A 24,122-nucleotide genomic window follows, 5' to 3' on the forward strand; every position below is an offset into this window, starting at 1 on the left:
AGCGAAGAGGACTGGGGTGGTGATTTAATCTCTGAGTACAGCATTGGTGATACCATTGCTGGAATACAGCAACCAGTTCTGATGTCCACGGTTGAAAAGGGATGTTGAAAAATGAGAGTGTGTAGAAAAGAGCCACAAAAATAATTGAGATCTGGAAAAAATGCCTTATAGTCGCCATAAAATCCCTAAATTTATCCTTCTTCCAAATGGTGCTGCCCCATAACTTCTCCATAACCAGCTCCCTCAGCCTTAAATTGTAGTTTTTGTCACTTTATCGTTGGGGTTAGCCGTTCATTTTCTCTATATGTTTGTTCTTAGGCATATATCTAAGTGTTCTATGATGACTATAGTGAGACTCTTTCCTACAATCACCTTGCAGTCCTTTTATATCTTTTGTTTTCTCCTGGGAAACAAGAAAAATAGTCCGTGTGGCTCCCATTCTTCTTGGTACTAAGTTAATTTCTTTTTGTAAAGAATGTTTTGGATACTACTAGGTCATGAGCTTGTCAGATGCAATATACTTTATCTTTTATCATGTAAAGTTCCATAGCCCTGGCCACTCTGTTCTCTGCTATATCCATGCCTGTTTTTTCCAACATGTCCATTTAAATTGGTGCTGATAGCTATTTTCTCATTTCCTGGAATTTGCTGAAGAGCTTTCTTGAACATTTTCCGAAAGTTGGCTTCTCATACTCACCATAGCCAGTGTGGGCAGCATTTAGCAAGCCACTTCAAAACCCACCTTGACCATCATTAACCTGTCACTGATTCTATTTACTGCCATCAGTCTTTCCTTTATTTTATTATTTAGCTATGCCTACTCTGTTTCTTGAGTTGGGAGGCCCCACAGTAAATTACTTTGTATCCTTCCCCAATCTCTTTTGCCTTCTCCCCTTTCCACTTTGTTTCCCAGATACATGTTCTCTCTACCTTCCTCCTCTTAAGTGCTTACTAGCTCAATGCTACAGCTACTTAGTGTGCCAGCATTTGAGTGTGCCAATCTGATCTTATTTTTCTGGGCTGGCTTCATTAACTGCACGCTTCTGAAGTTATATACATTGGTATTGCCTATTGAGGCAACACTTGGATGGGGGCATTGTGCATCATTTCTAGAGAATAGCCTCTTATTTTCTTGATTTATTTGAGGACTCAGTGTCAGTTTATGGCAAATTTTTATGTCCGGCTGCCAATCTGACTCCAACCCTCCTCCTTTTTCAACCAGGCTTGGTACTAGCAGTGGTGACAGATATTGGAGAGTGCTAAACTAGTTGTGGGTGAATCAAAAGAGAAAGCTTTTACTAAAAAAAAAAAAAAAAAAAAACCAGCCTTGCTGGTGGAGTAAAGTAGACGTGAAGTGATAGGATGAGAGAAAAAAATTAAACTCTGGCAAAGTAGGAGCAAACAAAAGCTGGGGAAATAAAGTAAAGAAATTGCCCAGGAATATATTTACGGAAGTGAAAGCAAAGGTCTTGGAAAAATATTATGCAAGACTTAGAGCAAAGGAAGGGGAAAAGGGAGAGTGTGGATTGGTGAAAGCATGGGACAGAAGTACCAAGATATAGAGGAAGTGAGGTTCATCAAAGATGAAACTGGTGTGGTGTTGACTGATAGTCACATAAAGGATATCTGGAAAAGATATTTTGAACAGCTTTTAAATGAAAAAAATCAGAGAGCAATGTGACTTTAGAATGATGAACTTTTGCATAGTAGAGCCTATCAGACCAAATTTAGTCACAACTGCTCTAAAAGATATGAAAAATAAGGCCGTAGGCCCAAACGGAATCCCTATTGAGGCATGGCGAAAGCTTAGAGTAGAAGATGTCCATCTGCTGACATTCTTGTTCAATTCAGTTGTGAGATGGGAAAAGATTCCAAACGTAGAGGAAAAAGACCTTCGTGCCAAGGGAAAAGGGGATTCTGGCAACTTCACAAGTGATTGAGGTACACAACTGATGACTCATTTGAAACTGGGAGAGTATCACTGATAAGACATTAAGAAGTGAAGTGGATATCAACACAAAACAATATGGCTACATGACAGGAAGGTCAACAATAGATGCTGTTTTTGCACTGAGGCAGCTAGTGGAAAAACGTAGAGAAAAGGGAAAATATTCATATGGTTGCTATTAATCTGGAGAAGACCTTTGACTGAATTCCAAGAAAAATCATCTGGTGGTGTATGAGGGAGAAAATGATACCAGAACTTTGTGAGGATTGTTCAAGCCACATATGTAGCTGCTGTGTCAATATTCAGAACTTCTGGTAATGAAACAGACAAACTCTTGGTAAAGGTGGGAGTGCATCAGGGATCAACACTGAGATCTTACTTGTTAATCCTTGTCCTGGATACTCTCTAAGGAATATACAGAAGGAGGCAGCATGGTGCATGCTGTGTGCAGATATCATTCTGTGCAGTGAGGCGAAAGATAGGTAGTCTAGAATTGGATCCTGAGAAACGTCTCTCCAACACATCTCTCCATGAGCTCAAAATAAGCCGCGGAATAACAGAGTATATGGTATATAATTTCAGTGATGTGAACGCTGAAGACTTAGCCTTGAAATTAGATGGGCAGACAGTATGGAAAACAGTTTCAAATATCTGGGTTCCAGAACCCTGGAAACTAGGGAAAACAGAGGACAAAATTAGAGCTGGGATAATAAATGCCTCACTCAAATGGAGAGAGATAAGTGTTGTTATATGTGACAGTAAGATTAAAAGGGAAAGTCTGACTGATTCTCTAGGAGCGCTTCCAAACTTTGTTGTCGTAAAGGACTGGAGCCTCTGTGTACAGGGGAAAAAATTAAAAACGATTGTTTGGAACGCTTATAGGTAACTATCAAATGCCTTTCAAAGGCAAGATTTACTTTCAGTTGTGCCATCTGTATGACCTGCAGTTCATTTCTCCAAGTCTTTGTGTCCCAATAGGATTTTGTGCCTTTCCCAATGATGTTAAATGAACTGAAGCATATATGCATGTTGTTATCTGCATAGTGTTTAATGCTTTTTTATTTCAAATTGTGATTATTTTTTTTAAACAGGTAATTTTCCTGACCACGCTGTTTTATCTGTTAAGTTCCAGTGATGAGTACTATAAACCAGTGAAGTGGGTGATTAGCTTGACACCTTTGTCACAGCCAGGCCCATCCTCAAATATAGTTGGCCAATCTGTGGAGGAGGCCATAAGGTATGTTGTTGTTTTCTCACTACTTGTGGAAAACAATTGCTTTGTGAGACTGGCATATTTTTGTTGTATTAATATTGAATAATTTTAGTTTAGTTTAATTTTATCTGTTTCTTCATGTTAAGGGTGTGCAGCTTTGGCTGCTCATATCAAGGATTTAGTGTATATTAATAACAGACCAGTGTGTGTCTGTTTTGATGAGGCAGAGAAGAAAATCTTGATCCAGATTGTTCCACACTCAAACTTGTCACCTCTGTGTCCCTCCCCTGCCTCATCTCCCGCCCCCCCGCCCCCAAAACCACAAAACACTTAATTGTTGGAACTTCTGAAAAATGTTTTACGGAGACATTTTACAATATAAGTGTTTTTAATGACAGTTACATATTTTGTCATAACTCACTAAAGATGTTTCTAGGTATCCTCTTACAGTAGCAGCTTACAAACATTAGCATGGTTGATTAGTATTTAAAATCAGTTCATTAGGTTACTAAGGTGAGCTGCACTAAATAAACTCATCCTATTTGCAATCCTGCCTTTGTTTCATTGCCCAGCCAGTTTCTCCTATGTTGTCTATCCATGATCCCATACATTTATATAACAACTTTCATCCCAAAATGTACCAAACCACTTTACAAATGTGGTATATCAAATGTATGTCACTGGTATTGTTTTTAACCTATACACGAGGATTGTCTTCCATTACTGAAATACAGCAATCTATGGGGTGGGTCATTGCAGCTGTCTAACAGCTCACAACAATGCTACACAACATTTTAGGACAATAAACAAAGGCTATTGTATAAAATTGAAACTGAAGAGGCAATTTAGGTAGCAGAAAGTATTTAACTTAGATGGCATTTTTTTTGGAAGTTAACAGCCTTTCTTTTTGACAGTGTACTTTTCCATGACCACAAGTGGTTAGTAATTCAGTTTTGTCTCCTCTGAAAGATGAGCAGACCTACAAAGTGAAACTTTACTTTTTCTAACTTTTACTTTTTATCCCATGGTATGAAGGAACAGAGCAACCCATGGCATGGAGGAAAGAAGCAATCACCATGGTAGAGATTAGCTTCTTTGCTTTGTTGATTTGGGCTGTGTGCATACTCTCAGCTGCAAAGTGCCATTCACCAAAGAATTTGTCACCTTGTAGGTCCATATCACAGATAATGCAATGGATTGGATCAGTATGTAGGAGAACAATGAAGTGGAGTGGATGGAAACTGAGGGAGAAGAGAAGCAAGATGTAGGGAAGGAAATAGCCAACAGGCACCAGTACAGCAGTGGATAAAAGAGACAACAATCGGAGCGTATAAAGGGATACTGGCCTGCCTCTTTAGTCTAGCTTTATTCCCCAATCCCTGCAAGCTTTTCTTTTCCTAACTTCATTAATCTGTTAATATAAATTCTTCCCTGAATGTTAAATTCCACACACGTTTACAGAATTTGCCATAACTCTGTACCCTTTTATACAATTGTACAGCTACAGCACTGCAGCTGTGCCAATATAGTGCTGTAGTGTAGCTGCTACTTACATTAATGGAAAGGGTTTTTCTATTGATACTGTTAATCCACCTTTCCAAGGGGCAGAAGCTAAGTTGACAAAAGAACTCTTCCATCAACCTAGCTGCGTCTACACAGGGTGGTAGGTCAACCTAACTACGGTGCTCAGGGCATGAAATTCTCCACAGCCCTGAGCAACATAGCTATGTCAATCTAATTTTTAAATGTAGACTAAGCATGATATGTGATCTTCATGCCAATACACATGCTCTAGGAATTATTTTGGGAAGTTCTATGGCCTGTGTTATACAGATCAGACTTGATGATCACAATGGTCCCTTCAGGCCTTGGAATCAATGGATGGGATACATTATCTGCAGCCTTGAGAGGGAAGAAAATTCAGTGGATTATGTAGGGCAGCAGAAAGGAAAATGAAAGAATATACTTTTTTTTGTGATGATGATCCAATTTCCATAAAGTAGTTTTGGTCGAACTTAATGACCAATTTCTTGAGGACTAATTATCAAAAATAGACTAATGGTTATGACTTCTTATCTTGAATTATTACTCCTAGTGTGGTTTGGTGCTTAGTGTTATATGTAGATCTGATTGTTCATTGTCAGATGATATGCCATTTGGAAAATAATTATGGTTCTGTCAGTTCATCAGGCTGTCTGCAGGAAAATTGCTTTTTTGTCATTGTGTAGCAAGTATCTTTTAAAAAAAAAAAGAAAAGAAAAGAAAAAACAGCCAGTTGTTGACCTTAAAGGAAAATAGTAAGCTAAAAACTGTGTGTGCATCTGATATGGCTTATATATTAAATCTGTGGATTTCTGATTTTGTCATAGTAAAATTTTGCATAAGTCACAGCACAGTCATGGTAAGAAATAGATAATTTCACGCTATGATAGTGGGAAGTTTGTGGACCCTGCTGCCGCATGTAAACTGTTAGTTTGCTTTGATCTAGTCCTCTTTGAAATGTGATTAGATCAGTGTGAACTAGCAAATCATTAATGTGTGGCAACTGATCAAAGTTCACCAACAAACTTGTTGAATGGCAGCACATAAGTTCACAGTTCTGTGACAGTGATGACCTTTCATAGTTGAGTTGTTATAAATGGCAAAATACACGGGTTCCATGATAGTGGTGACATGATGTAATTTTATCCTTTAGTTAAATCACATCCTGATGAATAGTAGGCTGGGATGTACAATAATGGGATCAAGATACTCTACTGGTATGAATTGTAATATAATAATGGCACTCTTCTAGTTCCCTTTATCTTAGGCTGTCATAGCATTTTACAACCATTAACTCAACCTCAAAACATCTCTGTGCCCCAACCTGCCAGGTGACCTAGAGGGATTAGTGCAATGGGGGCTACCAGAAAGGAAGGTTATAATCTTCTCTAAAGGTGCCATCAGTGCATAATTCTCACTTTTGCTTCTCATATATCTAAATCAGGTGTGAGCGAACTTTTTGGCCTGAGGACCACATCTGCATATAGAAATTATATGATGGGCCATACGGGGTGGGGAGAGTGGCTGCTGCACAGCACTGCTCAGGGCCGAAAGCGGCTCCAGTCAGGGCACCGCTGGGTCAACATGGTGAGAAGAGTCGGGGAAGGGAAAGGGCAAGGCAGGGTGGGTGAAGCAGCTGGCATGCTCCTGCCAGGGCGCCACTAGACCCATGTGGTGTAAGGGAAGGTTGGGAGGGGGGAGCAGCCACCACGCTCCAGCCAGAGTGCCGTTGGGCCCACATGGTGGGAGAGGGGTGGGAAGAAAGTGTGGGGTTGGAAGGGGCAGTGGCCACTGCCATGCCACACAGCTTGTTCTATAACTTTTCCGTGGACCACAGGTTGAGCTGGAGGGCCTGATTAAAAAGCTCAGACGGACTGTATGTGGCCTGCAGGTTGTAGTTTGCCCACCCCTGCTCTAAATACTACCATACAGGGTATGTTTCAGGCACCTGAGTTGAGACCCCAGAATATTTCAACCAGTCCTTTTCCGATAGTAGTCAGTGAAGAAGCCGCCTCAGAAATGTTACCCAGTCATTCTAACCGCTTCAGCTGTGGCTCCAGCTGCTTACAGTTCTTCAAACAAAATTCAAGGTATCATTTGTCCAGACTTCTGGTCAGTACCAACAATTGTAGTTGGTACATTTGTGTTCTTTCAACAAGGCAGAACTATGCAGCTGATTTACTTACTATTTATTATTTAAAACGTGTTAGTGTCCATAAAGTGTAAAATACTTTCCAGATGCTGGGTAAGATGCACCCATCAGGACAGGGAAAGTACAACCTAAAATGTTTCATGCTTTGAGGATTCTGCCTAGATTTTTGGGTCAGTGAGAGGCTTCAATAACCTGATCTGTGCCTTTGCTTTTAGCAGTTATTTAGCAAAGATTTGGCGAACCAGTCCCCTGCACCAATTGCAGTTTAGTCTCCCTTGGAAAGTCTGCAGTGGTTTTTATTCTATGTTCCATTGATGCCAGGTCTGTGAAGTTGATGATACCTTATCAACACAGGTTCATAACTCAATCAGTGTCCCTTCACTTGAGGATGGGAGTGGGGAGCTAGACCCACAACTGGGTAGTGCTACAGTTCATAGAATAGACTAAGTACTTGGAGCATACATTCATGTGGATCCCATTTTGGATCATGCTTCTGAGGGTATGTCTTCACTGCAGTGTAAACCCAAGGTTAATAGAACTTGGGTTAGCAGACCCTGCCATTACCTGTTGAACCCTGGGCCCTAGTGTAATGGTATGCAGAACCCCTGGAGTACAACCTGGGAAACTACTGAGCCCTCTGTCTGACAAGCTTGGGTCCCTATCATTCTGATACTGTCACAAACTCCTGGCAAGTATGGTCCTTACACAGGCCTCCAAGGCAGGAAGCACACCCAGGTTAGTTCAATGAATGCTTTCCAGCCACTCATGAACCAACACTAGAAACTCCAGCTGGCTTTTCAACCCAGGACTACACAGTCTACCCTGGTCAAAAAGCCTGACCAGTGGAGATTATTATCCAGTCCACTCTTCCCTCAAAGAGGAAGGAAAATGCACCAGCTTTTGTTATTAAGCAGTTTGTCTAAACACTTCACTCAAAGACACACTGGTTAAGATAAAACATTAAACAAGTTTATTAACTACAGGAAAATATATTTTAAGTGATTATAAGTGGCAAATATAAAGAGATTAAAAAGTTACCAAATGAAATAAACATAAGATCGCAGTCTAAGGCCCGATCCACACTAGAGAGTTTTGTCCTCAAAACAGACGTGGTACACACGCTGCAATCAACCCCCCGCCAACAAAACTGCTGTGTGTTTGGGTGGGTTTTTTTTGACAAAATAAACCACCTCGATGAGAGGTGTAGGGCTTTTGTCAGCTTAGTTAGGGTGGTAGTGTCAATGTAGAAACTGCATCCCTTTACATCGGAGGTAGGGCTGTCATTCCAGCAGAGCAGTGAAATTGACAAAGTCCAAGCCTGGTATGCTGCAAACTCAGGCAGCTGGTCTCTGCTCTTGTTTAGGAGCTGGGGGGAGAGGTCCAAGTGCTTCCCACCAGGCAGCCTTGTCAGTTGCACAGCTGAGCTGTGAAATTGTCATGGTTGCCTGTTCCTATGTAGAACAGGGAATGGAGAAGCCCCTGGCAGCTTCCCCCGGTGCCCAGCTGGAACCAGGGAGTGGGGGTCTCGTGGCAGGAAGCTGAGAGACAGGGCTTTTAGCTCCCCACACTGCCCCTTAAGCCAGTGGAAGTGATCCTGGTGAGGACACTGACCCAAGGAGGGCCACCATTGTAATTACAGCAGTGGCTGTAAGTCGACCTATGTTAGGTGGACTTAAAAAATAAGTGTAGACAGGGTCTAAGTTCTGCACACTATCAATATTTGAATTAGCAATGTCTCACCCTTGTTAGTTGGTACAGCAGTTTCTTAAACACAGACTGGGCAACTTTCCCTGCCTGGGACTACCCTCCCCGCTTTCAAAGTCAGTTTGTCTTCTAGACAACTCTTCAGGTGTTCAAATGAATGGAAGTGGAGCCCAATAATGTCATGTGCCCCTTTTTGTAATCTGTTTCAGCTTGCTAGAACAGTCCATGCATGTGACTTGGTGGCTGCAAACATGCATCCTACAGTAAAGCCTCGCTGTAGGCAATCCCCAGTAGTGGAATCTTTCCTTGATGGGCCATTAGCACATCTGGCCACTTCAGCGTTGTACCTGAAAGGCTGTTCATGGGAGTTTCCCACCTTGCAACATGTTCTGGTAGTATTTAAAACAGTATTTTATAACTTCACATACTATGGTAGCGCACACAGTCCAACAGGATATTAATGTTTAGCAGATCAGGACTTTTAAAATAAAACGAAACAAAGTGTACCTTGTATATCATAATTACATGACATTGGTGAAAATGGAGTTTCTGGGGTAGTGTTTTCCGACAGTGTGTCACACCCAACCAGGGGCTCCAGCGTCTACGCTACATTATGCAGGCTTGAGTCCAACCACTCCTATCCCAGGCTTCCTAGCACCTTTCCAAAAATATGGTTGCTCTAGCCCTTTGTTTGTGATGCACTGTGGGAAAATTTGAAGGGCCACCAAGCTTGACTGTCCAGAGGACAGAGTGAACCCATGGGACTTTGGAATACTGTTTGCAGATTCCCAAAGCACGAGTCCAGTGGGACTTCATCTACACTGCAGAGCAATAGGGTCTCAGACATTACAGTTCAGTGGTTTCTTTGTTTTTGTTGATACCAGTCCCCTGCATAATACTGTCACTTAAAGAATTGTGTTGAAATGACTGATTTTATTTCTCACTGCTATCACCTGGCAGGCCTGTCAAGTGAATGTGAAGATTTATTCTATCCAACACTGAATAGCTTCCTTTATCAGTCACAGGAATGTTTAAATCATAGCTATATGCAAAGCCACACATCGGCTTTGCTCCATACTTGTACAAAATGTGCACAGATTCAGTCTCTAAGGAAGGATACTGCTTATGTAGTCCCCTTACCTTACAGAACCTGTTTCTGAAATACATATTCCATAAGATCTCTCCCTATTCGAGTTTTTTAGCTGCAGAATGTTCCTTTAATGGAAGCCAACAAAATTGATGGAAAGTTTTAGTTGGCATGTGTTCTGAAAGTTTTGTTCATGCCTCATGATGTTGGAGGTATCTTACCACCTTTATTTAAAATAAATAAATAAATCATACTTGTGGGTAGTTGTCATTTCATTTATGATTATACTCTTTAATTAGGGTCAACTCTCATGGTCCTCTCTAGATCTGAGAATCTGGCACAGGGATGGTATATTTACTTACCTTGTGATTTTAATTCTCTGCCAAGATTGCTTGCAGGTTTCCCTCACGTTCCTTCAGAGTTTGGAAGGCAGCTTTTTTGTCTGTTGTTCTTTCCTATCTGGTATTATTGATTCCTTTCTTTAATTCTTTTTTTAATGTAATTAGAAATTAGGGGGGATCTTATTTTCTGCTCTTTAAAAAAGATGACTGGGCATGTCCTGGGGCCTATGATGTACTTGAAATCGGTGCATGCTAAGCAGGACAGAGCTCTTAAACCAAGTTTGGGGTGTTTTTTAGGAGGTCAAAAATGTTAAGTAAATTCACTGTAGGCATGAGATCCAAGTGTGAAACCTGGCCAAATATCTTCAGAAAAGTCGAATAACAAGAAGTCATTATTCCTTACAGGGATTTCCCTACTCCCCCTCCCCTTCTCCCCGACAGGGAGCGTGGTTGTTCAACTCCCCCATCTCGCTCCAGTGGTCTGTTGCCAATTTAGTCATTTTCCAGCCCCTCTTGTAAATTCGAACACCCCCTCAAATTTTAATTCCTGGGGAAAGTTACTGACTTACACCAAGGCTTGGTCTACAGAGTTGGGTCGACATAAGGCAGCCCTACATCAACTTAACTCTGTAAGTGTCTACACTACAACGTTGCTCCTGCCAATGTAAGTCGCTCACTATACTGACTTAATAACTCCACCTCCATGAGAAGTTAGCACTTAGGTCGATGTAGTTAGGGTGACGTAATTTCTGTATAGACACTGCATTACATAAATTGCCTGTTGGCGGTCAGCCTCACCACCCCAGGGCCAACAGCAAAGTCAGTGTAAGCGCTTCTTGTGGAGAAGTGCACCACCAGTAGAGGCAGCGTAGTGTGGACATGAACGACCACAGTAATTACTGCAATGGCTGTACCGAAGGTTGACTTAATATTGTAGAACTTAGGTCAACTTAATATTGTAGTGTAGACAAGGACCCAATCTGAAAATAGCATGGGGAGGAGGGTGCATAGCCAAGTAGGAATAACTGTCTCACTATGGAGAACTTATTTTAATCTTGTCTCCCTAGTTTTATCCTAATGTTGGGGTTTTTTCATATAATCAACTACTTCTGTTACCACACAGAAAATCTGGGATCTGGATTGAGAATAGAGAGCATAGCTACATCAGAACTCCAATATTTTGTGGGCTTGAACCAGAGCTGGAGTATTAGAAAAATAACAGAAAATACTTTTCCAGCTATATTCAGTCTGAATTATAATGCAGTCAGTCTCTTTTTGAGGAGCGGAGCAGAGCCAACTGTGTGTTTTCGCTACCTTCTCCAAATTTGGTGGAAGCTTCAGAGATTATTTTATTCTTTTGTAAGCATGAAAGATTCTTTATAAACACTATGACTAAGGCAAGGGTCTCGTAACATTAGTAACCACTCAGAAAGAAGGGCACTTGGAGAGTGCAAGAGAAAAGACGCATCATTTTAACTGCACAAGCAGCCAGATCAGGCTCAGACTACTCAAGCTTCTGGAAAATACCCAGTTCAGGGGCTTGAAATAGACGTTAGAGTAATCATTTATAAGTCATGCCATTACCTAGCCTCACAGAACCTATCCCAAGAAGCTTACAATCATGCTCATACATACATAATGTACCAGAATAGAAGTTTAAAAAAAACTCTGCAGGAGTGGAAGATAAATGTCGAGGAGCCTCTGTGGAAAAAATTATTTCAGAAGGAGATACGAAGAAAGAAACCTCTCCTCCGGAAGTTTTTTTTTTAAATCAGTGATTATTTTAATATTTAAAGTGATTATCTTTCCCTTTGCTTTTATTTTTTAATTTTTTCTTCATTATCTTCATTTGTCCCCATTGTTGTTCTTCCCTTACACCAATTCTCTGTCCTTTTAATACTTTTTTTCATCCATGGTCCTTTCTGTCATCTTATCCTCCTTTCTTCTCTCTTCTGTTTTCTGACACCCTTTTCCCCTTCTTCACAAAAAATAATTTGATATCTTCCCCACTCTCTTGAATATCTTGTTCTGGCCATTCTTTACCTTCTCTTTTCCTTCTTGATTTATGCTCCATTTTACCCGTGCTCTGTTTTCTGTCCTCCTTGTTTTTTCTTTACTTCCCATTTTCTCCAACCCTCAAACCTAGTAACAAATTCAAAAACTAACTAGTTAGAAGGGCACTAATTCAAGCTAATTTTAGGATGCAAGAATCTACATCAGTCAACTGGATTCTTTGGCAGTCCATGGGTGTAATAAACAATACTTCAGTAGTGAAGTATATTTCTTAAAATTCAGCCAGATTCAACGGTGGAAGAGGGGCAATGGGGTCTGTTAATCTTCCATGAAATAGCATACGTTTGGCAAACTTTCAGGATTCAATTAGCATGCAATGCTAGAGCAACCATCATTCCTGAAATAATCCATTCAGTGAACTGAGTCATTTACTACCAATAACAGTGACTGGTCCCCTTGGTCTTGCCTAATAAATGGAAATTTCAATCTTTAATTGTTTGAAGAAATAAACCAAGATTTGCCATGTCTTAATACTAAAGCGACATTTGCTTACATTTCATAATTAATCCAAGTAATGAGAATATAATCAGATCAATTCTACATCTGTAGACTAGTTGTTTATTATTTCCTTAATAATTCATTCACATGAGGGTCCAACTAAATTGGCATTATTGTAAGTTAATGTTTGGTTTTCAGAGTACCCCAAGAGATTTAGAAGTATTATGTATTTAATAGAATTGTTAAAAATATATTGATGAATTTTGCTAGCATAAGAGGCTTGTCCTGCATAGTTTAAAGTGATCAGCTCTACAGAATTATGTGCATATGAGATACGATTAAAAATATAATTAAAAATACTGTTTTAGGCTGATCCAGTCATTCATTAATTAGTGCTTTGCACTGCAACTTGAGATTTCATTCCCTAGGCCAGGAGGCCTTGGGGATTCAGCAGAGGCAAATGCTTTGCTGTTAGGAGAGACCATACCTTCCATTACTCCATAGAGAACTTTATATGACCTAGCTAGCAGCCATGTTGGTAAATTTTGGAAAAAGAAACATGCAGTGTTTGTTGGCCAAAGAAGGTTGTGATGACCAGTACCTTGAGTTTATGGAAATATTTGCTGAGGCTTTCATTCAGGACTAAAAAGAGAACTTGTTTCAGATATGAAACTAGCATTATTAGATTTTACAGGACTTTTAGCCTTTAATACTTCAGTAAGTGAAAATACTCAATGTAATTTGTTTTAAAATAAAGCAGTACTTTGAGGGGTGGGGTGTAAATTACCAGATAACTGCTTTCCCAGGGCACCACTAAAGGCTGTAAATTGTGATCCAGGCTTTAAAGTCCTTTGTATTAAGTTAATTCAGAATAATCCAACTACCTCACTGTGTCTTTGAGTTAAACTATTGATACAAGTAAACTTTGATACAAACTTTGATATAAGTATCCCTAAAAGTAGAGGGGTAGTGCTTTTGTCCTTCGTTTTCCGATTGGATGAAGTGGTGATTCTCAAATTCATGGATCTCTTTAGTAGCAGCATGCACATCTTTGCCTGAACCATTTTCCTTTCCCTTAGCAGCATGTCGTTCTCTTCCTGAATGCACCATACCCTTCTTCCCTGAAGCTCCCATTCTGCTTGCTCTGGTGGAGATATTGCACATTACTAAGTTGCATGTTGTCACGGCCTCAGTGCAATTTAGTGTGTGCGATATTTTCACATGAGTGCATGCACACGGGTATGGCTGTGGCTTACAGCTTTCCATTTTTGGTGGGGGCTAAGCAATGTTATTAAAGTTGTAAGACCAGTTCAGTATTTTGGCTGGATTCTTGAAACATACTTATTAGCAAAGCTTAAGTTTTGTAACATTAGAAAGATGAGTAGTGTTTATTTTCCATTTGAGAAGTGTTATCATTATTTTCATCCATTTTTAATACATTTCAAAATATTCAGATTATTGATTGGTTATAGAAAATTCTCCTAAGTGATCAGTTTTTCCTAAAAAGCTAATGGAAAAGTGGCCTTCAGATTTTTAAGAAAAGGTTCTCCTAGCAAAATAAGGGGCTAAATCAAAGTTGCCTAAAATGAAAAGGCGATACAGAGAGCGACAGTGCCTTGGTTGCTCAATCAGGTTCCTATTAACTCTTTTAAACTTGTATTTAGTAACTTAGAAGATGTAGAGAGCTGTCTTGTGCAAAAGTTATATCAATCACCTAAATGTATACAGGCTATTGCTCTCACAGAATAGTCAAATAATGGAGAAAATGAGATGGTAATACAGTTTCCAGAGAAAACAATTATCTTCCAGCATATTAAGGGTAAAAGTATACAAAATGCTCAGGAAAGTTAGAATGTGTGAATTTTTTACCACAGTGTTAATAGTGTATCTTTTTAATTGAGTGAGGTTTTTATGAAACAAATGTTAAACTAAATCTCGAAAGAAATCTGCATGTACTGTATGGCCTTTCAGTACCAAAAGTATCTTTTGCAGAGACTTATATTCACAGGAATGCATTTGTGTATTACATTTTCACAATTTATCATTCCTGTCTGTGTGCATGTGTGTATACAGTGTTCATTTGCTTTCATTGGGTATAAAGTATGAATAGGGTGTGGGTGGAAGGTTAAAAATTACATTTCCAAAATTTTTCTTCCTGCCTTCCCTCTGCCTTTCTGAAATCAGGACAATAGAATTGAACTTTCTAATATCAAGATTAGGAGTAGCAGAATAAAAGTTAGGAAAACTTTACATTTTACATCATGTTTAAATTAGAGGACCAAGCCATAAAAGCAAAAAATATAGCTGCTGTGTGGTTCCCTTAACTCAGCCTCAGTATGCCAAGACATGTTACCTCAACTGCTAAGACTGTAATGCAGTATAATACGTAGAGTTGTGTGTAAATAAGTATTGAGTAAATAAAGTGGGGGATAGTTCAGGCTTTTGGAACATATCAAAGTGTGGGAGGCTATTTGAAGTTGTGAAGTAAGCAAGTTAGCTGGTTCTGTATCTTGTGAAATCTGCCACAGAATCCACCTTTTGAATCAGATGTTGCGTGCCAGAATCTATGCTTTGGCCTTGGTGGTGAAACCTTTCAGACTCTCATTGTAAATTAATTCATTGGTGTTTCAGGCTGTGTGCAGAGTGAGGCAGCCAGTAGCTCTCAGGAAAGGGTGATGTACCTGATGATCACAGTGGGATGTTAATTTTGAAACCTAATATTGACATTTGAATTATCATTAACTTTTCACTGCTGGTAATTTTAACAGAAATAACCAGCTACCTTGCTTATTTCACAACTTAAAATAGCCTCCCACACCTTCCTATGTTCCAAAAGCCTAAACTATCCCCTACTTTATTTACTCAAATCTCCAGTTTTCCCCAAATGGCTGCAGTGGCTGGACTAATACCATTCTGTGAGTGTGGACAGAGCATAGGACTGAGACTCCAGAGACCTGGGTTTTATTCCCAGCTCTGCCACTGACTTGCTGGTTGACCTTAAGCAAGTAACTTCCCCTTTCTGTGACTCAGTTTCTCCATCTGTAAAATGGGATAATGATATTGATCACCTTTCTGAAGGTGCTTAGAGATCTACTAATGAAAAGTACTAGATAAGAGCCAGTTATTGTTGAAAATTAAAGTTCAGGGTGAATATAAATTTAATTTTAATACAATATTAAATAATAAAAAGCATACTTCAATTGATTCATTCATTGTACTCTGTACATTTATCCAGAGCTACTACAGAATTTCTAATCTTTTGTAACACTCCAGTGCAGCATTTAGGTCAGGCTTGCAAAAAGTACATGGGATTTCAGTAATATACTACTCTGTGCCCAAAATAATGTATCGGCATGATCCGATGCTGAGTAAATGCTGTCTTCTTCTAGGTGCTCTCTAGACTAGGGAAACGAGGTGTATTTAGCAAACATTAGCTGGTCGTGTAAGGGCTTTGATATTGTTTTCTACCAAACATAGTCAGTATTGCATCTGACCTAGAGTTTGTTCTGTTTTTGTGGGTACCATCTACCTTATATGCCTGACCTTTTACCTTAAATGAATTTACCTTGTTATCTTTCAATCAGATAATATCAACTAGCATTATATGGGTGGCAGTAATTTAAAAAGCTAAAACTTTTTTCTCCAAACAATGTTGATAGCAGGTTTCTAGAAAGTGCTATTTGTGCATTTCTGTATTTCCATTCTCATCCAATTCTCCTCTGGGTTGTACATAAATAGGCATATATAATATATAAATATCTGTATGGTGTATATGTTTATAAGAATATATAAACATGTTTACATACAATTTCTCATACCTTAATTGTATGAAGAATATTATGTAATTATATATAGTGTAAAAGATGTATTAAAATTACATGAATAAATACAAGCATATTTAAATACCATGTACTATATAGATGTTTAATTATATATTATATAAAACTATATACAGTTGTGTTCATACATATGCACAGCTTTTTTCTACAACATTAAATACGCCACATCTTCTAATACTGCATGCTATTCTCCAATGCCAAAATCCATTAAATTAATTTATATGAAAATTAAACTGTTGCGTGACATGCCGTACATAAAGAACAAGGGTAGTGAAAATTTGCTGACATGTAGGTGGCCAGCTCAGTTAGCCTTGTAATTAGTTATGTTCCCTAAATTGTTTCTAAGGCAGGCTGTGCAGATGGTTGAAGAAAATTGTAAACTACCTGAGTGCTGACAAAATTATTAAAATGTGCACCTTGTGACAGAACTCATACTGCACATCTTTGTGAATAAGAAGCTAATGGTCTGACAGTGAATGTGTTAATAAAAAAATGACCGCATCCTACACATGCATATTTAAGATTGTAGAATAATTATATAGTGTATTTGAGAAACTATATGTGGTCATGTAATTAGACCAGTGGTTCTCAACCTATTGCCATTGTGGGCTGCATCCAATACTACCTGTATGGCCCAGAGGATGTCATATGGGCCGCAACTGTGTGCTGATTGGGTGCAGGTTGAGAACGACTGAATTAGACTGTATTGTAACACATACATATGAGGAGGCAGTTTTAAAGTTGAGTGTGCAACTTTCACTATGCCATTTGAGTGATTAACTATGTAACTTTAACTTTCTCCTCATTACGTTGCCTCTGTAGATCCACATGTTAATAGTAACAAGCACTGTCTTACAAATTGCTGGCCCTCTCAATACAGTAAACTATCAGTGTCATGCATGTGCATGCTCCTTGGATGCAAAGTAAAATCTCTGTGACAACAGTCCCTCATTTCCTCTCTTCACTAGCCTGAGCAGTCACAATCCTAACCCTGTTCTGCACAGGATTAGTATTACTCTTTTTTTTTTTGTTTAGTAATATTGTGGCAGGGTATTACTTGAATAGGCAGGGAGGATCTGGCTGTGACAAGAGGCAGTAAATCTCAGGAATGGTGCACCATGAACAGGGTAATGCTTTGGCAGTACAAAACCTGAGTGATCCTGTTCATGTGCTTCTGGAGGAGTGAAAACCACTTTAAGTTGCTATTATGAACAGGTCTGAGTGGTCTTTGAGAGATTCAATTGTTAGATATACCAGGCCAGCCACAGATGTCTATTTGCAATGTAGAGAGACTCTGTGTTTCTTTGGTCAATCACATCTTTGCTATTGAAATTACGTGAAACATCTTCTAAGGAGCCATGTTGGAGTAAGTCTTTTCAGGCTGATAGAGAATCTAAATTTTAAAGGTGGTCCAATTCTATTCCACTGATTTGTTTTGGAACATTTTAAGTCTCTTCAACACAGGATTGTCTTAATCTACAATTACAGCTAAAGTATACATAACTATCTCTGCTTACCTTTTGACTGTGCTGGGGATGGAAGTAAGTCTTATTTTTCTCTACTCACTTATTAAAATGGCTTCTCAAAGTTATGATAGTTTATTATTTTGATCCTCTCCTAAAGACTAAAGTGTAGTGTTGTTCTCATCTCAATTTGTTTAGTAGAGTGCTCTCTGAATTTTACTGAATCAGTCAATTGCTTTACCATAATTTTTCCTTCCACATCTTCATGGTGGAATTGGCTATGTAAAGAAATACTATTAGTTTGTATCTTGTTAAGGCAAACCTCCTTAAGAAGGTTAAAAGATTTTGTGGCTTTTCACAAAAAATCTAAAGGACAAGCTGTTTCAGTTCTGCTACTTGCAACTCATTTCTTTGTTGGACAAAACATTATTCTCTCAAAACTCAGTCTAAATCAGATCTTCAGTTTTGAAGAGTCGTGCTTCAGTCTTTTAAATTAGCAGCTCTCCTTCGGGATTTTCACGGCTAGCTAGTCATCTCCTACTGCAGGCTTCTTGCTCAGGCAGTGTGATAAAGGAGAGAAGTTACTTATCAGTAACTTTTTTCTGAATGTATCACCTCTGCAGATCTATCCTGACCTCTCTTGTTCAGAGAATTAAGAAATCTATCCAAAACTGGAAGTTGATAGGTATCTGGGATTTGAGAGCATCAGTTTAAATCATTCAGTTCCTTTGCAGTTTCGGTGTCCATGCTCCCATGCATTTACAATTGCTAGTTTTATATATTACTTGTGTTTAAACAGTTGCTGTCCCTTTATAGCATTAAAATGCAAGAAGTGTTAAACACCCACCGGTAGTTCCATTATTTAAACATTATTTAAGTAGTGGTAGTTTTCCTCAGTGATTAACAGAAGTGTGTAAAGTTTGTTTTTTGTTAGCTTGTCTCTCCTGAGTTCGTATGAGGCAGAATATTGGCGTTCTGCTGTTTCAAACAGTCTCCCCATTCTCTCCAGTACAACTGATAGTAAAAGAAATTCTTTTTTTTTTTTCTTTCTTTTTTTTTTTTTTTAAACTCCACAGATGTGCTTTTCCCCCTCCTGTCCCTAACTTCATACTTATAATTTAGGGTTACTAGCTGTTGTCCCAGTGTACTTGCTCCCTTCCCCAAGTTATCTGCCTGTGATGCGTTTACTTTGCCTTTCCTGTGGGTCCTGCTGTTCCCAAATGGCACTCTATTAAGAGGCATTTTCAGTTTGCAGTCTTTCAGCCAATTTAAATACAAAGGCAAGGATTTCTGCTGAAGTGGGGAGACAGGTCTGGAAAGTTGTCTTCTCTTCCTCTTGTGTATCTCCTGAACATCTCTTAAAGAGAGGAAAAGTAAACCAAATATTTTAAGTTGACTGAGCTTCCTTATCCCTATTACAGTGATATGTGGCCTTTGGGCTGTGGCAGGCCACCAACTGGCTTCTGACATGCTATTCACTGTATTCGGAAGAATACGATATTTCACAAATAGTTGGAACAACATATTTTTTTTTCCATTTTTTAATTATGCCCATCTGCTGTCCAGAATACATATACCTTTACTATAAAAACATGTTGATAGTTTAGGATAGTGTCCCATGGATTGATCCCTCACAGGCCCACTCTAATCCCTCAGATGAAAATTCTCCCACCAGCCTAGTCCACTTGCTCTTTTTTCCCTAGTGCTCAAGAAATATTTGAGAAAACAAATGAGCCTTGCAGAGAGCACTGGAAGTCAAATAAATGCTTTGAGATGACACACAAAGTAGATTCCGCAGTTCGGAAACCTTCACTTGTGACCATCATCCTTCCATCTTTCCTTTGTTAGACTAGCGGCTGTTTGCCTGGGCCGATATCTGAAGTATCTCATGGGGGAAGGGTAGTGTGAGGTAACCAGGGACCAACTCATTTAAGGCCTAATTAGAAAAAACGATCACCTTAAATTTCACTAAGAAATTAACAGGAAACTCTAGCTTCATTGCAGTAATCCTAATCCAGTACTAACTGAAAAAGTCAGGGATCATTATAGTGGAATCTACAAGAAAATTCCACAACTTCATGATTAAGTACAAATGATAAATATATGTTTCTGGCCACTGCCACTATGTTGCTATTCAGAGGTAGGTGGGTATCCAACATGATCCGCCGGATTTTGATCTTCAGTAACACAAAGTGAGCACTCTTTTGTTTTCTCATATATGTGCCTTTTGCCATTAAATAAAATCAAGAATATCAAGGTATGCCATATACTGTTTGTTCTGGAATTTCTGTAATCCCATTTACAGACCACAGCTCCTCCAAGTGATTTTTCATCCACGCAATGGTCCAAATTTTGCATAAATTTCCGTACATTTTGCATTTGGCTTTCTGACTTTGTTGAAACATGTAAAGATGAAGGGACAGTCACAGCTCCCTATTGAGCTACACATCTTAGCATGTTCAAAAGCTCAAATTTATCCTTCCCATGTTAGTGAAAATGTTAGCTTGCTAAATTGGCTCAAAAAGGTCTGCCTCTTTTTATGGTACAGTAGAACACCAGAGTTACAAACTGACCAGTCAAACATATACCTCATTTGGAACCAGAAGTACACAATCAGGCAGCCGCAGAGAAAGAGGGAAAAGCAAAGCAAATATAGTACAGTACTGTGTTAAATCTAAACTACTAAAAAAAATAAAGGGAAAGCAACATTTTTTTTCTTCTGCATTATAGTGTTTCAAAGCTGTATTAAGTTAATGCTAGCTGTAAAATGTTGAAAGAACCATAACATTTTATTCAGAGTTGTGAACATTTCAGTTACGAACAAACTCCATTCCCGAGGTGTTCGTAACTCTTGAGGGTCCACTGAAATACAGAACTTTAATTTTTTTGCCAAATCACTTCAGGAGTCTGTCAGCACAAAGATGGAGGAGATAATGCATAATGTTAATATTGGTTATTAAAATGACTAACTGGGCTCACATTCAGAGATCTGCTTCATGGTTATGTTAGCAGAAATTAGATCCAAACTTTGAGACGTTTTGAGTGAAATGAATTTAAGCCTGTCCAGTCAATTTCCTGGTATTTGTTGTTCTAATGGCATATGCATAATGAATATCTGTCTTAACAGGGTAAACACTATTAAACTTACTTCAAAGCTCTGCCTACTGCATTATCAATAATTAATTAACAAAAATAACTAAAGTAAATATGCAGCTAAGTAGATATGTAGTGGTAACTTATGTTTTCATGAGATCTGTGCAAGTTATTCATTGAAACTATAGTACACTAAGAAAATATATTAGCTATTGCTAGTTATAAAAGACATCTGAAACCTTTAAGTTCTGAGTGCATGGCATAAGTGGATGCAGTTCTTACAGATTTATCTGTTTCTATAATGAATTTGATTCTCGTATTTCAAATGCTTTCTTGTGTGCCAAAAGCAAATTTGCAATTGTTTTCTGATACATAGTTATATTTAGAAATCTAGAGGGTTTTTTGGCTCAGAGTTTTCTGTTTACTGTTGCATTTATCATAGTAGGACAGTCCTCTCTTTCATATGCTATGGGGAAATTTTCAATGAGTGAATACCTCAAAATCTCTTTCAAGTAGTTGTCAATGGAACAATTTAATTTCAAGTGAAGTTGGTACCTCAGACACCTGCCTTAAGTCAGAGCTCATAACTGAAAACTAATATCCATCCACTCTCAAAAATCTCTTTGGAGACCATATATCATGCTAACTGTGGCAAGCAATACAAACATCTTCTAAGAGGCAGTAAGCAGAGAGACAGTATGGGAATACTTTTCAATGATTTTTGGCGACACATATTAACTTCAACTTTATTTGCGAATAGCAGCTCATATTCAGTTTCAATAGACCTTTTAAATCCTCAGATTTAAAAGTTTTTTTTATATTAACCATAATGAAACTTGGGTCCCCACAATGTTTAAGTATTAGAGTGTAATGGAATCTTCTGATTATGCTTTGTCTTATTTTTGGAGGTTTCTGGCAAGTGACATAGCAATTAAAAAAAAATTCACTTCCCTAATTAAGGGCCTCACTTAATGGTTGCAGACCTTCTCCTTGTTATATAGGAGAAGGAAGAGCAGCAGTAGCAGAAGGGAACACCGTGCGGTAGTTTCAAGGCCTAGAAGAGCCTGGCAGAGATGAGGAAACTGCTTTGGCAAGATTTTTGGGATTAGGGGAAGATGGGAGGGAAGAGATGAATTCTTCTTACTGAGACCAGGAGGAGAGCCCTAAGTAGATATAGTTGAAATTGTTTTGGTTTTTTTAATTCCTTCTGGGCTTGTTGGTGCATATGTATCACTTCCTCTTTGTAAGCAGCTTTGAAGACTTTCCTCACCAAATCTTCATTGTGACTAAAAATCACTGCTTTAAAGATCTTGGAAATGGAAATCAACTACAAATGAACTTGTATACACGGTTTAAACTGACACTTGCTGCACTATTTTTGAGAAGCTAGTGGATAGAAAGAATGGGAATTTCAGTTAATCAGAACAGAACTTACATTTTTTTTCTAACAGATCAGATATGATTTAATTTGATAGTGTGTAAGTAATTAAAAACAAATAGTTCTGTAAATACTCATTACAAGAAAATTACATTCTTTAAACTTTTGGAGAGAGAACTGGCATATTGAGTTCAATGTAATAGAAAAAGAGCGTGCAGAAATAATGCTGTTTTCTCATCTAATCATTGAAATTTAATAGTATTTTATCATTTTGATGTTTTTATACAATCTGACGTTTTGCTTGCTTACTGTAATTGTCTTTCCTTATAAAGATTTGAGCTGTTTTCTTCTAGCCTGACTAAAATGTATTACATATTTTGCATTAACAGGACGTAAAGTATTTCATCTTAGAATATGCTTTCCCCATGTGGCAGTTGAGATCAGCTATATGTGCTCAGCGTGTTTTCAGTGAAGTATCAACAACTTTGCAAACTCCCCCTGCTGTCCCCATATTGATCTGAATTTGCTGATTTTTTCAGGTCACTCTGCAAAGCTTTCCTCCCTCCTTCCCCATTTATTTTCTGGGCGAGTGGCTGAGTGGTTTGTTTTGGATAATGAGAGCTGCTAGTTTTAGGTCTGTTTGTGAGGATTTCATATTTAGGACATTAGTCCTAATTTTTAAGTTGTATATATGCATCCACAACTTCAAATATATGCATTTTTAATTGTTAGATATATATAAATTCCTACAAAAGCATTTGATAAGTTCTACAGATCCTAAAGATGTAGGAGTATGGTGGCAGCAGGGAGAGGCTAAAAGGAGGAAGTTGAAATCAGGAAGGTTCTTAGGCCCCAGCAGAGAGAATCTCATCTCCTACAATATGTAGATGATGATTAGCAAGGGAAGGCATGTAAAGCTAATAAGTAGAGCTGTGTGAATAACTGAATTTTCAGCTCGCTGGCAGTTTAGGGAAAAAATCATTTTGGGTTGAACCAAATCTGACAATTGTGTGCAAGTTTTTTGGCAAATCAAAAAATGCACTTTGTGTTGAATGAGACCTGTTTTGGTTCAATCATAATCTTTTTTTATTCCTTATAAAGGATTATATTCACAAAACGGCAGTATTGAGCCTTATATTATCATAGTGCCCAGGATCTATTGGGGTCTCTGTGGTCCAGTACTAGTCAACGTTTTCATTAATAATTTGTTTAATCGATTAGAAACCGTGCTTATAAAATTTGTGGATGACACCAAATTAGAAGGGTTTAGCTAGCACTTTGGAGGTCAGAATTAGAATTCAAAATGACCTTGCCAAGTTGGAGAATTGGTCTGAAATCAAGAAGATGAAATTAATTGAAGACCAAGTGCAAAGAACTGCTTAGGGGAAGGATCAATCACATCCACAGCTATAAAATGGGGAATAACTGACTAGACAGTAGTACCATTGAAAAGAATTTGTGGGTTACTGTGGATCACAAATTGAATGAGTCAATAGTGTGATGCAGCTGCAAAAAAGTCTAATATGTCATTCTGGCGTACATTAACAGGAATGTCATATGTAAGACCTGCGAGGTAATTGTTCCACACTATTCAGCACTGGCGAGGCCTCAGCTGGAGTACTGTAACCAGTTTTGAGCACCACACTTTAGGAATGAACTGGACAAATGGGAGAGAGTTGAGAGGAGAGCAATAAAGATGACGGGTTAGGAAAAATTGACCCATGAGGAAAGTTTAAAAAACAAAACAAAACTGGGCATATGTATAGTTTTGAGAAAAGTAACTGAGCGAGGACCTGATAGTCTTCAAATATGTTAAGGGCTGTTATAAAGAGGACTGTAATCAGTTGTTCT

At 38.5% G+C, this 24,122-nt stretch overlaps 1 protein-coding gene across 1 annotated transcript in view; it reads left to right on the forward strand.

Moving 5' to 3' along the window:
* TMEM245 (transmembrane protein 245) overlaps positions 1-24,122 on the forward strand; it is a 128,714-nt gene that overhangs the window by 88,888 nt on the left and 15,704 nt on the right. Inside the window, exon 13 of the mRNA XM_067569945.1 lies at positions 3,040-3,185. Coding sequence (XP_067426046.1) covers positions 3,040-3,185 — 146 coding nt within the window. The remainder of the gene's footprint in view (positions 1-3,039; positions 3,186-24,122) is intronic.

Source organism: Emydura macquarii, unplaced genomic scaffold, assembly GCF_026122565.2.
Source record: "Emydura macquarii macquarii isolate MOO-44397 ecotype Brisbane River unplaced genomic scaffold, CSIRO-AGI_Emac_v2 contig_2975, whole genome shotgun sequence".
Classification (NCBI taxonomy): Eukaryota; Metazoa; Chordata; order Testudines; family Chelidae; genus Emydura; species Emydura macquarii.